Below are 17,069 nucleotides of genomic sequence, written 5' to 3' on the forward strand. Positions count from 1 at the left end.
CAACGGATGTCAAACGTAAAACTAACTTTACAGCAGTCTTGGTAGACACAGACAGCTGACAGAGAATGTGCTTAAACTAAGCATTCCAAGGACACAACTGGGACAAATGAAAGAAGAATTCTTTCCCATGAATTGACTATTTTGAATGCAGTTTAAGAACGGGGTAAACAGGCGCACACACACTCTAAAGCATAAGGACTCTTGATGCTTGCAAAAATACATAAAACATACGGTAATTATTCTATTTATTGTTATGTAGGCTACCTCAACTAAAGCTCAGCAAGATAAGTTTTTACACTTAATGATAATTAATATATGGGGTTACTGACCCCTTACACTGTTAGAAATACAAGCATGTACCAGTAATTATACAATGAGAAGACTGTAAAGGAGTGTAAAACAAGCGCAGGATCCCACCATTGTATCATAAAACGTAACATGGCTACATGAAAAAGAACGGAGACAGCAGACCAAATCTAAATCATATATCACACCAAACTGGACTAATTGTTCATGAAAGACAGGAAAAGCGCCAATTGAAGCTACAAGACAAAACTCGTCATAAAATGTGCAGAATAGAAAGAATCGTTATAGAGAAGTAAAACAATAAACTATGGAGAAAATGCGGTATTAAGGATCCCCTGACTACCACTCACCCATGTAGAGTTAGCTATGTTCAGTGAAAGTTTCACTCAAGTAAACAAGTGTCCCTGCAGTTCGCAACGACCGTTACGGTGACGTCACTATTTGGGGTACCAACTCAGGGCTCCTCTTTCCTTCATCCGCCAAAACGATGGTACAGATCAGTGATTGCATATGAGCGGTAATGAAAAAACACTTAAGTTACCCTCATGGCAGAGTAGGTCATACCGCATATTGTATTAAGTGACATATAAGTGGCTGGGAACTCCAATCAGTTTTGGTCATTTAACCTTATGCCAGCATGGCCCCTCCAAGTTGGGCAAACAGAAAAGCTCTATTTAAAATTGTTATATCCTGATGCTAGTGATTTCAACGTCTGTACTTTTACAAATATACAAGTGGGGGCTTGGTTTATGAATTTAATATCAATGTTTTGATTTAATATGAGCAGTCAATCTTGGTCATCCAAATCACATTCTGCTTTTTAACAAACAGCATCAGCCTAGTTCTTGACTACAATGACTAGCATAACATAGTATGTAGGACAAGAACCTTTCTGTGCCTCAATCCAGTTTGTCCATGAATTTCAGTAACAAACACATTAAGCATCAAGTACACCCACACATATTTCAATGCAATATATTTATTAATTAGTTAATCTTTACATAAAAAACAAAACAAAAGGGATTCATGTAAAAGCTGCCCCAAAGAATTAACCAAAAAGAGACAAAACACATTAACCAAAAACTGGGAGGCAATGACCTAGTTAGGGAGAAATGATGACATAAAAAGAACAGTGCTGAAATCTATGCAGCATTTCCATTTATGGATATGAGAAACTTTAGCGAGACAGAACAGTTTTGTGTATGGCCATACCAGCATAGATATCTGAAAACACATATGTCTTCAATTGAATGTAACAGGGGAGTTGTACAACTCTATCCTGTCTCTCATCAGTTTTGAAAGACACACAAAGATGAGTATGGGGAATCAAGCACCTGGCATAACATCACAGCATAGACTTGGAGTCTGATAATTCTATAGGTTTAGTGGTATAACAGGCCAGTACTTGGGCTGTTTCCTGTCACAGTTGCGATCAAAGCTGAGCTGCATGGCCGTTTCCATCCCCTGAATCTTTGCTGCCTCTTTACCATACAGCTTTTTCATTTCTGCTGTTCTTCTCTCTCCGGGACGTTCAGAAGGTGGCAGGGTGCTGCGCCAGGAAAACCTGTGCAAGTCTTGGTCAGCCAGTACATAAGAGTCCTGCTGCTCTGCCTCCATCTGCTGTTGCCTTTCTACATAGGAGAGAAAAAAGAATGAAGGCTGTATGGAAGATAATGATATACCTTAAGGGATAATTTTAGTTCGCCCAAAAATGACAATTATGTCATTACTCTGATGACTTTCTAAATTTCAATGCATCCATTTACCATACAATTGATGTCAGTCTCTAGCATTCCGTGTTCCACAGAAGTCATAAAGGTTTGAACAACATGAGGATGAGCAAATGATGACAGAATGTTAATTTTCATACTAGATTTTCATGAAAGATGCAAATTTAAGCGATGTGGTGAAAGAATATTAAAAGGAGCGAACTGATGTATGAAGGTGTAAATATAAACAAAAGAAAATTGATGGGGATAAATTGGCAAAAGTACCAATATTTGCAAGTTTATTTAAATGTAATTCCGATTCTTCATCTGTTTAACGGCAGTTGATAAAACAGTTTTTCATGCGATAGCACCCTCACGTGTGCAGATATGTGTATGGCAACAGCTTCACACATGTCACAGAATGCTTACGCACACCGATCAGCCACAACATTAAAACCACCTGCCTATTAGGTCCCCCTCATGCCGCCAAAACAGCGCCAACCCGCATTTCAGAATAGCATTCAGAGATGCTATTCTTCTCATCACAGTTGTACAGAGCGGTTTTCCGAGTAACCGTAGACTTTGTCAGTTCGAACCAGTCTGGCCATTCTCTGTTGACATCTCTCATCAACAAGGCATTTCCATCTGAGACTGTTGTGTGTGAAAATCCCAGGAGATCAGCAATTACAGAAATACTCAAACCAGCCCATCTGGCACCAACAATCATGCCACGGTCCAAATCACTGAGAATTTTTATTTTTTTCCATTCTGATGATTGATGTGAAAATTAACTGAAGCTCCTGACCCGCATTGTTTCGGAAAACAACGTTGTAACAGTCTTAGCTGTTACATTTGTATTTTGTATCTCACAACTCCACACCAGTATTTCCCTGTTAAGCTCTATTCCACCCTTAACGCCACCCATTCCCTTAAAAGTTGAAGGTGAGGATAATACGACACTCCTTAATCAAGCAGTGGATGCGGCTCACTTACCATCTGGTCAAAAGCTTCAATTAAGTCACCTCCTAAGAACAAATGCTCAAGTGTGTACCTTGCAGTTAGGATGGGCCGCTGTTCTCCAACATCAAATTTACACCAATCACCAAATTCCCATAAAGCAAAGACCTTACCGGGTGTCTCCTGCCAAACAAGCCATTGTGAATCATCAACTCAAAGAAATGTTATATGCAGGTATTGTAGAGCCATCACAGTCAGGATGGGCCTCCCTGTAGTCCTTGTGCCAAAAAAGGATGGACGTCTTCGATCGTCTCCGCAAATTGAACGCCATAACAGAAAGTGACCCCTATCCTCTTCCAAATCTTACTGAAATCTTGGAATCCCTTTTGGGGTCAGCTATTTTTTCCACTTTGGATCTTAACAGTGGATATTGGCAAGTGACTATGGATGCTTCCAGTAAAGCCAAGACTGCCTTTATTACACCTGCAGGACTATTTCACTTTAATGTAATGCCGTTTGGGCTTAAAAATGCCCCATCCACTTTCCAACGTCTTATGGAGACTGTCTTGGGAGAGCTACGTGGAAGAAATTGCTTTGTGTACATTGACAATATTATCGTTTACTCTACATCTGTTACTCAGCATTTCCTGGATCTCCAAGCTGTTTTTCAGAAGTTACAAGAGGCTGGTTTAACAATCAACCTCCGAAAAAGTAAGTTTTGCTCGCATGAAGTGACATTCCTAGGTCATTTAGTCAACATCCAAGGCATTTCAGCTGACCCTAGTAAAGTGGAAGCCATTCGTACCTATCCTGTGCCAAAAAATCTGAAGTCCAACGTTTCCTTGGACTAGCTGGATGGTACCACAGATTTGTTCCCAACTTTTCTAGACTTGCTGAACCACTCAACTCCTTAAAAAAAGGGGCCAAATTTTTCAGTGGACATTGCAGTGCCAACAACTAGGGGCACCTACTAGGGGCAGTGGTGGCTCAGTGGTTGAGGCTCAGGGTTACTGACCAGAAGGTTGGGGGTTCAAGCCCCAGCACCACCAAGATGCCACTGTTGGGCCCTTGAGCAAGGCACTTAACTCCAGGTTGCTCCAGGGGGATTGTCCCTGTAATAAGTGCACTGTAAGTCGCTTTGGATAAAAGCGTCTGCCAAATGCATAAATGTAAATGTAACAAGCCTTTGAACAACTGAAAACATGCTTGATGACTCCACCCATCCTTGGCCATCCTAATTTAGAGCATCCATTCATTGTGTACACTGATGCCAGTGAGACAGGACTGGGTGCAGTGCTGACCCAAAAGCGGAGACAAGGCACAGAGGAGATAATAGCTTATGCCAGTAGAACTCTTAATTCTGCCGAGACAAACTACTCTGCAACAGAGAAGGAATGATTAGCCGTAGTATGGGCGTTAGACAAGTGGCAGCATTACTGTTCACTGTTGTTACCGATCATTCTGCTTTGCAGTGGGTAATGAATTCACCCAAAACCACCAGCCGTCTTATTCGATGGGTCCTACAGTTGCAAAAGTACGATTTCATTGTTGAGTATCGAAAGGGAAAGTTAAACGCAGCTCCAGATGCTCTTTCACGGATTACCCCACATACAAGTTGTAACTTGTATTCCAATCAGAAGGATGTCAACCCACTTCCAGTTACTGCAGAATTAATCTGGGAGAAACAGCACAATGACCCAGAAATAACAAAAATCTTTCAAATTTTGGCTGAGAACAATGACGACCAGCAAGCCAAATATGAAGTCATAGAAGATAAGCTGTACCTCAAAACTCAGCTGTCAGAGAATCGGTTCCATTACCGTATCTTTGTTCCTAAAGATCTTGTACCTTGTATATTGGAACACTATCATTGTAGCCTTATGAGTGGTCATGTTGGGATCTATAAAACATACAAAAGAATTCAGGATGTGGCATTTTGGCCTGGGATGTGGTCCGACATCAAACAGTTTGTAAAAAGATGTGTAAAATGCCAAACCTTAAAAGCTGACCAACAGAAACCTGCTGAGAAGATGCAGAAAATTGTCAGCAACCAACCTAATCAGATGATAGGGGTAGACAGCATGGGACCCTTACCCCGTAGCACTAACCAAAATGAGTACCTTTTAGTGTTTGTTGATTACTTCACCCGCTAGGTGGAACTTTTCCCCATGCATATAGCTACAGCCAAGACAGTTGGTACACTATTCAGAAAAGAGATTCTTACCAGATGGGGAGTCCCAGATTTTCTTATATCTGACAGAGGCACCCAGTTCATGTCCGCAGTATTCAAAGAATTATGTGAAAGCTGGGACGTAACACCAAAGCTGACTACAGCTTACCACCCGCAGACGAACATGACAGAGAGAATCAATCGAATGCTTAAAAGTATGATTGCTGCATATGTAGATGAAAATCATAAACGATGAGACCAATACCTATCTGAATTTAGGTTTGCCATCAACTCGGCGGTGCAAGAAACTACTGGAATGTCTCCTGCGGAACTTCAGTTAGGAAGGAAGTTACAAGGGCCGATGAACAAGCTTCTAAAAGGTAAATGTCATGATCTCTCACCAGATGCACCCAACTATGAAGTAGTGTATCACTTAAGTCAACTACAAGCAAAGGCAAGAGAGAACTGTAAGAAAGCACACCTGAGACAATTGAGAAACTATAATAAGAATCGACGGGACGCTTTATTCAAAGAAAAAGACAGAGTGTGGATCCGACAGTTCCCACAGTCAAGTGCAAAGAAAAACTTTACTGCCAAACTTGCACCGAAATGGAAGGGAACCTACCGGGTAATACAACAAATGGGACCAGTAAATTATCAAATAGCAATGGAATCTACAGGTGAGGATGTCCGCATTGTTCATGTCTGCAACCAGGGGTGTGTCTAGGGGGAGGCAGTGCCTCCCCTAGGATAAGCTCTGCCTCCCCTGAGAATTTGAGAAATAATCGGTCCATCTGTTGTTTTGAGTGTAGCCCCGAATGTATTTTGAATAGTTGACTGACAAATATGAAACCGGACAAAAGCCTATGTAAACCCCTGAAATCATAAGTTGCCTTATTTCATTGTGCTTTGGCTTTGCACATACTGCATACAGCCTGTAAAAATAGACATAGGCATAATCTAGCCTATAGAATAATTTCCTTTGCTGTCGGTAGCCTATGGGCGACTCCGTTTCTTCCTCTCTGTTGAATATGCAGCAGGTAGAGGAGCTTGCACAGTCGTTGACATCAACTAACGTTACTTAGTGGCGAGTTAACGGCAATTAGCAGGAAAGACAGCAAAAATTAAGCAAATGAGGCTTTGGAGATTTTTCCGAAAGAAGTCAGTAGGGTAAGAATCCACATTTGTTTTTGTCCTTAAAGTCTTAAGATCATCATCTAGCTGGCTTTCACCCACAGTAGGCTAAACCTCAAGAGTTGTAGCCTCTAACCTCCTTGTTTAAATTTATGCAGCTTGGTAGCTCCGAGTTAAAGCAGTCGCCTCTCACGCCGGAGACCGTGGTTCGAGCCCCGTTCGGGGCGTACTTTTATAGTTTATCAGGTGTTGTTTTCGCTAAGGATAACCAATAAGCATTAACATAAAATGTATGTGTGACTTGTTTTGTGATATTAGTTTGTAGGAAATATACACTTTGATTTGATTAAATGTTTTTGTAGAGTGTAGCAAAGATGAGCTACAGACTGAGGAGCAGCAGCAGCTGTGCCAGAATCAGGCATGGAAACTGGTAACAATTAATAAGTCACTTTACTTTAGAGAAAGTTAAAAGTGAAACATTGTTTATCTCAATGATCCTAATGAAAGGATTTTGACAGATGAATTATTCTCATAGAGATGATGAGAATTATATACAGTTCGATGCCATAGTGTGTCAATGAACTTGGACTAAAGTCATTCATGTATTGCTTTAACTTAGGATCTTATACATAATTTTGACTATTTATGTCAAAAAATATAAATTATTTATATTCAATATTTTTTTTTACCTCACTTTACTCACTATAATATAACTCTTTTGTGATGACTTTATGTTAATGTACATGAAAATTCAAGAATCATGATAGATATTAGGGCAATCCCACTGATTTGCTCTTCCCAATACATTTTCTTCAATAGTATTGGTCTACAATATGACATATGTAGCACTTGATGAATTAGTTGTTTGAAGCTGATTTGCAATAAGTTATGTGCTGTATCTGTTCTTTTGCATCACAGATGATTCAGGGAGGAGAGAGGATGAGTTAGTCGAGGATAGTATTAGAGTGGAAGATTTAGGAACTGTAGAAACAGGCCCAGCCAGAGCAAAACTCAAAGAATACCCTCTCACCAGCTTTGGACTACAGGGAAGTGGTTGCTAGTGTGAAAATTAAATTGTCTGGGCTAAGCCCCAGATGTCCTTCAATGCTGGAAACGCCTCTGCATCTGATGATAAATTACAATTTAAAAGTGGATTGTTTTGAGCATATTTTTCCATCGCTAGCAGATGAGTGAGGTCTGACACAACAAAAATCCAGTTTAAGCCCTATAGTCTAATAGGGCCCCTGTGCCTATCTCTGGGTTCCTGGCTTAGAAAAAGATATGCACTAAAACAGATTGTGTGTAGTATAGCTTAATTTTGCGCTGATTTTTTCAATTGTTTATGTTGCCCCCCAAACAAGCCAAATGCCCCCCCAAACATGATATCCTGGTAACCCCTCTGTCTGCAACTTAAAACCCTGTTTTCCAACTGCCACCTAATAGGAGGCTCAAGAGAATCAAACGATTCTCGATCTCTTCAATGAATCTTCAAAAGAGGAGTTTTTAGTATTTTAATGTTTGTACATCTTCATAGAGAACTATGAGATGTTTTGTTCAAGGGGAGGAGAGTGTGGCGAAAGGAAGGAACTACATTGACCAAAATGCAATGTGGTTATTAGGAGAGGTTCGGAGATGGAAGGACGTAGCGGGATTATTTAAGCAACAGGTGCGAGAGGTTAAGGCGAGGAAGTTGAAAAACAGAGTGAATGTGAGCTGGATAAATTCGAGTTGCTGTGGGCTGTGCGTGAGCTGAATAAACATTGTTATGAGTTTCCATTACAATGCCGCCGAAAAAGACGAACTCGCTTGGAGATTGCTGTTTTTAAGTATTTCGCTAGCTGCAAAGAGGATCTGGATTGTCATTATTGCTATTCCTTGAAGACACTCGTTATCAGAATTGCCTAGGCTGAGCGGGAGCTGATCGTGGCAGCGCGTGTGAGTTACTACTTTTCGTTGTGGACTGAGACACAAAGCCAAGATACTGTGCGTCTGACTCCAGGTAGGACTGCTGAAACAATAAACTGTTCACTTGCCCTAAAACCTACAAAAAAGACACTACAAACGGAGATCACACACACACACACACACACACACACACACCTCAACTAAAGCATGCTAAATTCTCGTGGTCATTTATGAACTATTAAAAAATGTAAATGAATTGAACTATTTATTTTATGTTATGTGAGTTGAACTACCACTTTATTATTTTTATTTGTGGACTTCAATACATGAAGTGTTAACTGATGACATTTTGTTAATACATTTATCGCAGTGGTTGATGAAATGCTTTGTTGATTGCTCAAGATGATTATGTACAGTGGGTACAGAAAGTATTCAGACCCCCTTAAATTTTTCACTCTTTGTTATATTGCAGCCATTTGCTAAAATCATTTAAGTTCATTTTTTTTCCTCATTGTACACACAGCACCCCATATTGACAGAAAAACACAGAATTGTTGACATTTTTGCACATTTATTAAAAAAGAAAAACTGAAATATCACATGGTCCTAAGTGTTCAGACCCTTTGCTCTGACACTCATATTTAACTCAGGTGCTGTCCATTTCTTCTGATCATCCTTGAGATGGTTCTACACCTTCAATTGAGTCCAGCTGTGTTTGATTATACTGATTGGACTTGATTAGGAAAGCCACACACCTGTCTATATAAGACCTTACAGCTCACAGTGCATGTCAGAGCAAATGAGAATCATGAGGTCAAAGGAACTGCCTGAAGAGCTCAGAGACAGAGTTGTGGCAAGGCACAGATCTGGCCAAGGTTACAAAAAAAATGTCTGCTGCCCTTAAGGTTCATAAGAGCACAGTGGCCTCCATAATCCTTAAATGGAAGATGTTTGGGATGACCAGAACCCTTCCTAGAGCTGGCCGTCCGGCCAAACTGAGCTATCGGGGGAGAAGAGCCTTGGTGAGAGAGGTAAAGAAGAAACCAAAGATCACTGTGGCTGAGCTCCAGAGATGCAGTCGGGAGATGGGAGAAAGTTGTAGTAAGTCAACCATCACTGCAGCCATCCACCAGTCGGGGCTTTATGGCAGAGTGGCCCGACGGAAGCCTCTCCTCAGTGCAAGACACATGAAAGCCCGCATGGAGTTTGCTAAAAAACACCTGAAGGACTCCAAGATGGTGATAAATAAGATTCTCTGGTCTGATGAGATATCCAAGATAGAACTTTTTGGCCTTAATTCTAAGCGGTATGTGTGGAGAAAACCAGGCACTGCTCATAACCTGTCCAATACAGTCTCAACAGTGAAGCATGGTGGTGGCAGCATCATGCTGTGGGGGTGTTTTTCAGCTGCAGGGACAGGACGACTGGTTGCAATCGAGGGAAAGATGAATGCGGCCAAGTACAGGAATATCCTGGACGAAAACCTTCTCCAGAGTGCTCTGGACCTCAGACTGGGCCGAAGGTTCACCTTCCAACAAGACAATGACCCTAAGCACACTGCTAAAATAACGAAGGAGTGGCTTCACAACAACTCCGTGACTGTTCTTGAATGACCCAGCCAGAGCCCTGACTTAAACCCAATTGAGCATCTCTTGAGACCTGAAAATGGCTGTCCACCAACGTTTACCATCCAACCTGACAGAACTGGAGAGGATCTGCAAGGAGGAATGGCAGAGGATACCCAGATGTGAAAAACTTGTTGCATCTTTCCCAAAGAGACTCATGGCTGTATTAGATCAAAAGGGTGCTTCTTCTAAATACTGAACAAAGGGTCTGAATACTTAGGATCATGTGATATTTCAGTTTTTCTTTTTTAATAAATGTGCAAAAATGTCAACAATTCTGTGTTTTTCTGTCAATATGGGGTGCTGTGTGTACAATAATGAGGAAAAAAAATGAACAAATGATTTTAGCAAATGGCTACAATCTAAAAAAGAATGAAAAATTGAAGGGGGTCTGAATACTTTCCGTACCCACTGTATATTTATTATGAGTGTGTGAACACCATGCTCTAAGTTTTGGAAATTGTGGTATGAGAATGATTTCTGTTTTGACTGAAGTACACTAAATGCTTTAGAAAGAAAAAAAAACCTAAAAGAGTTATACAATAAGACTTAAATAAATAATTTATTTGATGTTAAAATGGTTGGGTAACTGTGTGTAGTTCTGTAACGAGTAATTAATTTCATGATTACCACCGTCACAGTACTCATCACTAGGGGGCGCTTGAGTGCTAAAACCCCTGGTATATAATCTGGCATGTATGATAGAAGTCGTCAGTTTTTTAGGAAAAGGGAAGCATGAGATTATTCTTACACCTCAAGCAAAACTCAAAGGAGTCCTTATACTCTTTAAATCTTTAAAATAGTCACCAAGGCAATACATATGTGAATATCAAATGGTTTCTCCCCAATGGATTGTTCTCACTGCAATTTCCTTGCGCATAATTAAACATCCAGAGTTCAAGGATTTACCTCTGTGAACGATCTTGTGTTTTTTTTTTTTTTTGAGTAATTGAAGAGCACTTGAAAGGTGACTCTGTTTTTTGTATGAGTGGATTTTCTCTTCAACATCGAAGGGATTTGGACATTTGCCTAAACATACACCATTTTCAAAATGTCATGGTAGTGATTAAATACTTGCCTAATGAATCATTCATCTACGATCTGATAAGTTTTTTTATGTTTATTATCATTGCCATTTTTTTTTCTATTGGTTACTTTACAGACTGTCTTTTGGTATATTGTTTTGACCGTACTGGTTTCATTTCAATTCATGTTCTGTTTATTTCTTCTGATTTACCCAAAACCATAATTCATATAAAAAGGTATAAAAAAAAATATTTCTTGTCTCTAGTGTTTGTGACAACCCACTGGAAAGACGAAGAATAAATAGCAGCGTTAAGTTAATAGTTGGTGGGCTCCTCCTAGAAGTCGACCGATTAATCGCATTTTTTAACATAATCGGCCAATATCCAAGTATATCAAGCCGATTATTAGGCAGGCGCATCTGTGGGCAGCCTAGTGTTGTTGTGGAACACATGTTCGACGCACGCTGCCCCTAGAGTCATTTTCCAGCAGAGTGAACAGACCTCATCCAGTGCCAAAGGAAGGAGCTAAGCTCCTTGGAGAAAACGGTAAGGATTAAATTTGTATAACTCCTTTATATTTAATTAAAAACTTTTGATGTTACTGCCAACTTCAAGAAAAAACGCGACAAATAGGCGGCATGACGTTCGGCTACTTTGGATATTGAGAGCGTAGTTGAAGTTGCATTATCACAGAAGAAGGGTTGCTATCATGTCACAGTAAGTAAGCAAGAATTTTGCAATTACAGACAGTGAATCTGAGACTTTTATTTGTTCTGTTTGTGTGTCTTATATTTGAGAGGGTTGTCACTCAATGCAGAGAAATAAGTAATAAAAAAAAGATACCAACGCACTATAGGCTAGTGAAGGACTGGCTTTGGTAAGCTCGGACGTTATTGGTTCTGCTGTCGGTACTGGAGAAATTAAGAAAATACATTTATTATTGCTATAAAGAGAAAGTTATTTAATCTCTCCAGCCATTTCTATGTATAATAATATGAAACCATTTTTCTGTGATGCAATTTAGCTATTCGCAGTCAGAGAGAGAGAGAGAGAGAGAGAGAGAGAGACAGATCTCCCTCACGCGGTGCCACAGCGAGCACAACACGAGCCCTGTTTAATGAGTGATGACGGAGGACAGAACTGGTTACACTTTAGATCTGTGATATTAGTCTGATTTTATTCTAGATTTCGCCTTCCAAAGATTATAAAAAGAATATTTATACATAAGCCGCATTCTGTCTAGCACAACTTCCTTCCCTTCACAGCGGTGCACTGACATTTCTCCCTAAAACTCAAACTTATCGTCAGAATCAGCACGATCGGTGATTGTTGTAAAATGCAGTCTAGCTACTGTTGCTAAATTGCAGGACACATTTAATAATAAAAAGAGCGCAAGAGATACCATTCCCAAGGCGGCGTGCGCTCCGAAACAGACCGCAACGAGACAAGCAAAGTATAGGCTACTTTGGGTTTCATATGCGCGTCTAAACGATCAACTATACACAAAAATATGTCAAAACGACCAGCTTGGAGATTCACTTAAACACAGTTTATGTCTTAAATGGACGTAGTTATTGAAATAGTTGGGAGAAAATATGGGGCATCAGGAGCCTATTAGACTCGGTCTTAAAGGGGAAGCAGTCTAATGAACGTGCTGACGATTGAGCCATTACTGCGAATCAAACAACAAAAGGCAAAGACAAAATCACTTACAGCTCTTGAATGAATAACTTCTGCATTAATAAGCATTAATCGATCTATGATAAACTATGCAGTGTTATTTTAAAATTGATTACTTTATTAGATTTCTTTTTAGACCACACCTGAACAGTAATGTTAGTAGACTTTCCTGAAATTAAATCACTGTGCCTATATAACGTTTATCTTTGTGTAATTGTTAATCTTTTGTTTATCTTTGTTTAATATAACAAAAAGAACCGTTAAGAATACCGTTAAAGTACCGGATCGATAAGCAGTATCGGTAAGAGTAGTAATACCAACTAAATAATAAATAATTAAAACCTTAACGATACCCATCCCTAGTTATGCCTGTGCTTCTCTTGGATGCTCTGAATATTGGATTACGTGTCTGGATTGCCCCCTTAATTAAAGCTGCATTTGGATCTCGACCTTCGTGTCTCGGAGCAGTTTGTAACACCTGCTTTATTTAATATACATTATTTATACAATATGTTTTTACATTATACATTTTTAATTTAAGTGCAGATTGGTCAAGTGTTCAATAAATGTATTTGTTGAGAAATTTTGTCTATCTTAAGTAATTATTTGTGTTACATTTTATCTTTCAAATAAAAGGTTCAAATAAGAGGTTAAAAACAAGCACATATTGGCCAAAATAAATCGGCAGCATTTATCGGCCGACCCGGATTTCAAAAGATCGGCATCGGCCAGAAAAACCCATATCGGTCGACCTCTAGCTCCTCCTGTTATTCAGATATATATATATATATATATATAGCCACGTGCTGCTATTGTGGCTGGTGGTTATAACGTATTGCTCCAGGTCCATGTATCACGCTCAATTACACAGCACATACTTTTTCTTTTTTTTTTTCTACACAGCTCAGTCCTTTTTTAGGGCCCAAGCCTTGAAAAGGCAAGGCCCTATTGTTTTCGTTAGGATTATTAGGGCCCAAGCCTTGAAAAGGCAAGGCCCTATTGATTTCGTTAGGATTACTATTATTATTATTTTTTTTACGACTATTGGGGCACTTTTGGGGCTCTTAACGTGCTCGAAAACTCTTGAAACTTTGCACACGGGTCAGAACCCGCGGCCATTAGGGCCGGGCTGAAGCTGGTACCCTGGCGTGGCAGGGGGGCTCGAAAGCGCCCCCTGGAACAGGGTCCGAAAACTTGGTCCCGATTTACTTAAAACTTTAGGTGTATAATGTAAACACACGGCAGATGTAGACATGTGAAAGGATTATTGATATCTTCGATACTGTTGCCGCGGCAACGCTTCAAACTTGAATATTCTTTTTTGATGCTTTTGAGACTCTTAGCATACTTGAAATTGCATGAAACTCGACAGACACATCACATTTATTAGCCAGTAGACATGTGCAAAGTTTCAGAAACGGGCGTGGTGCAGGGGCTCAGTAGCGCCACCTTTTGACAAAAGTGGGGGGGTTGCTTTACACTTTGACCCGCAGTCACAAATCTCAGTAATTATATTGTTCTCATCGAGCCGGACAACTTATTTTGGTTTGAATGTGGATGTTTTGGAGAATTTACTCTCCCTCTCTCACTGACCCTACGTCTCTCTGTGTCTGTGGGGAGGGGGGTGATTTGGCTGTTGAGTGAAAATGCTGTTATTTTTGTTTTTCAAGGTTTTGGGGCCCTTAACGTGCTCAAACTCTTGAAACTTTGCACACGGGTCAGAACCCGCGGGCCGGGCCGAAGATGGTACCCGGGCGTGGCAGGGGGGCTCAACAGCGCCCCCTGGAATGGGATTCGAACACTTGTCCATATATCAAACATGCTTGCATGTAATAATATGAAACTCGGTACACTTGTAGATCTCATCGGGCCGAACAACTTTCGTGCTCTAAGTTTCACGCCAGCCCAACAGGAAGTCGGCTATTATGGGTTGTTTGGAAACACATGCTCTGGAATTATATACATTCCTCCTAGAGAATGAATCGGCATGAAGTCAAGACATTGAGGATGCTACATTCCGGACGGATTTTTGATATCTCGAACGGTTTGGCCGTGGCGAGGAAATTGATTTAGGACTAAAAAAGGACACAAAGTGTGTTATAACTTAGTTAGTTCTATCTACAGTTACAAAACTTGGCGTGTATATTGTTCTCGTCGAGCCGAACAACTTTCTAATTTACAGTCATTAGCTCCGACCAACAGAAAGTCAGATATTGTGGTTTGAATGTGGATTTCTTGGAATTTTTCTCTCTCTGACAGACAGAGTGCCCCTGCTATTCTGTGTGTGTGTGTGTGTGGAGGGAGCCGCACAGCTTTCCAATTTACAGTCATTAGCTCAGACCAACAGAAAGTCAGATATCTTGGTTTGAATGTGGAACACATTGCAAATGAACTTTGAAGCTCCAAAAAGCACATAAAGGGAGCATGAAAGCAAGGAAGTGTGTTATAACTTCTGCATACATTAACTGATCTCGATGAAACTTCAGCGGTGCGTAAATTATAATTACATTCATAAACCTGTACAAAGACCTCCGGATAAATACTGGCCTTCTGGATTAACACGTTTAAGTGCTGCAAAAGATATTGACCTATGACATCCTATCACGTTAAAAATTATTCTACATTTGAATTACCTCATAGATGTGACTATTGTGGTTCACGGTCATAGACCCTGTCCCAAATGGCACACTTCATATGAATTTTCAGTCTTGTGTACTTATTTCGTGTGTCCATTAACTCCATGAGACCGTAGGGTGTCTCATTTTTCATTTTAGGTATCAGAAGGGTGCTCGCGCACACTTTGTTGTTGATGTGTCCCTCGATGCGCACTTTTGCAGAGCCCGCGCTGATGCGAGCTCTACAGCGCACGTCTTCTCGACGGTCAAAGCGAGGTTACGTTATTGCCCGTTGTGCACAGCGACCCTAAAGGCACGGGGGTGGCGGTGCCACCGGGGCTTGGGCCCGAAATCGCTGCTCGCAGCTATATTTTTATTTTATTAAGCTTCAAACAAACAAAGTCAATGTACAGTCAAAACTACAATAATACATATATAAAGAGAAAACCAATACAGCCAGGTTGGAAGGCTAAAAATTATGTAAATATATCAAAAGACTCACATATAGGAACAGTTTTAATTGCTTTCTTATTATGTGAATGAAAAATAATCTTGACACTGCTCCGTCCTCATTGGCGCTCTTGTCACGTAAATGACCACATCCGGTCTCGGAATATGCACAAACGGTCCTTTTTTCGTTTCTGTTTTAAAGTCATTTTATTTTTTGTTATCCGAAATAGAAAATGAAACTCAAATTATTTTTTAAATATCACTCATCCCTTTTTGACACTGAAAAAGAGAAACGCTTTGTATTTTAATTTAAATTTTTGTATTTTAAAACAAAAATCAAACAGCCACTTGTTTTTTTGTTTTTGAATACCCGATTCTAAAAGGAAAATCGAATGACCAAAAGATACACGGACCTTCATGGCTTAGAAGTCTTTCATGAAGGATTTTAGGAAAACCCAATGGAAATAAATTAAATACTGTGAAAGGGCTTTAATGAAGAATAGCATAAGTTAACCTTCAAGGAGGCTCTCTTGAATGTTACAACCATGCCAACTGATAGGATTTAGTAGATTTAGATTATGATGCACTCGTCTTAATTTTTTAAACTAATTAATAGCATTTTTTAAAAATTAGTTTGAAAAATATGATGTACATGAGATTAATTCTCTAGTTATATGGTTGCTTTATTTTACATGGTGCTGGAGTGCACGTTTATTAATGCAACCATGTTGAGATCATATGACTGGATAAATATTACTTACATTATCTCAATAATAATTTGTGCTGTAATTGAGAGCTTTCTCTCACACACTAAATTAATTATGGCCGGTTGCGTATAGTGCATTTCTACAACACCATCGGTAACGGAGAGCTTTTTCATGATGCTAAATCTACAATAGCTAGATGTCAGTGCAATCCAATAAAAAAAAAAAATAAAAAAAAATCGGAGTGCATTTTAAAGCTGATGTAACTTTTTCTATGTTAAAATACTTTCTCCTATCCCAGCTTAATTTGCAGAGACAACTATAAGTAAGCCCTTCATAGGTTTATTTTCTCAAAAACTATAAACACTGTGTAACACAATGAAAATTCTTGTGTTTGTTTTGAGTGACCTGCTTAGACCTGTCCCAACAACGTTGGCGTGAGTTGAGGGCAGGTCTATCTCTTTGTTTGACCATCGACAAACTGGGGGGGGTTACATATTTTAAACTTCAAGTAAAGACATTCTAATTAATTACTCATCGTTTATGTCTCCATACATTACTGTTGCCAGCCCAATCCGCACTCTCAATATTAGATCTGATCAGTTCCGTGTTTAATGAATTGCTGTTGTAAGTTGGCCCAAAAAAAATTTGAATTCGAGTATAAGAATGAAATACTCCTACAGTCTGTTAAATTCAATATAAAAATCACTAATATATAGTGTACTTTAAATTATCTTAATGAGTGAAACTGCAAAATGAGCAGACTATTCCTGCTAAAAGTTTACAATT

General features: G+C 39.7%; 1 protein-coding gene across 2 annotated transcripts in view; it reads right to left on the bottom strand.

Moving 5' to 3' along the window:
* Window positions 1–1,282: 1,282 nt before the first annotated feature.
* Window positions 1,283–17,069, bottom strand: part of gemin8 (gem (nuclear organelle) associated protein 8) — a 47,072-nt gene continuing 31,285 nt past the window's right edge. For both annotated transcript variants that reach the window (XM_052126617.1, XM_052126616.1), the window contains one exon: window positions 1,283–1,937. In XM_052126617.1, the coding sequence (XP_051982577.1) occupies window positions 1,681–1,937 (257 nt within the window). In that variant the 3' untranslated portion in view covers window positions 1,283–1,680. The remainder of the gene's footprint in view (window positions 1,938–17,069) is intronic.

Source organism: Xyrauchen texanus, chromosome 5, assembly GCF_025860055.1.
Source record: "Xyrauchen texanus isolate HMW12.3.18 chromosome 5, RBS_HiC_50CHRs, whole genome shotgun sequence".
In the NCBI taxonomy this organism is placed as follows: Eukaryota; Metazoa; Chordata; class Actinopteri; order Cypriniformes; family Catostomidae; genus Xyrauchen; species Xyrauchen texanus.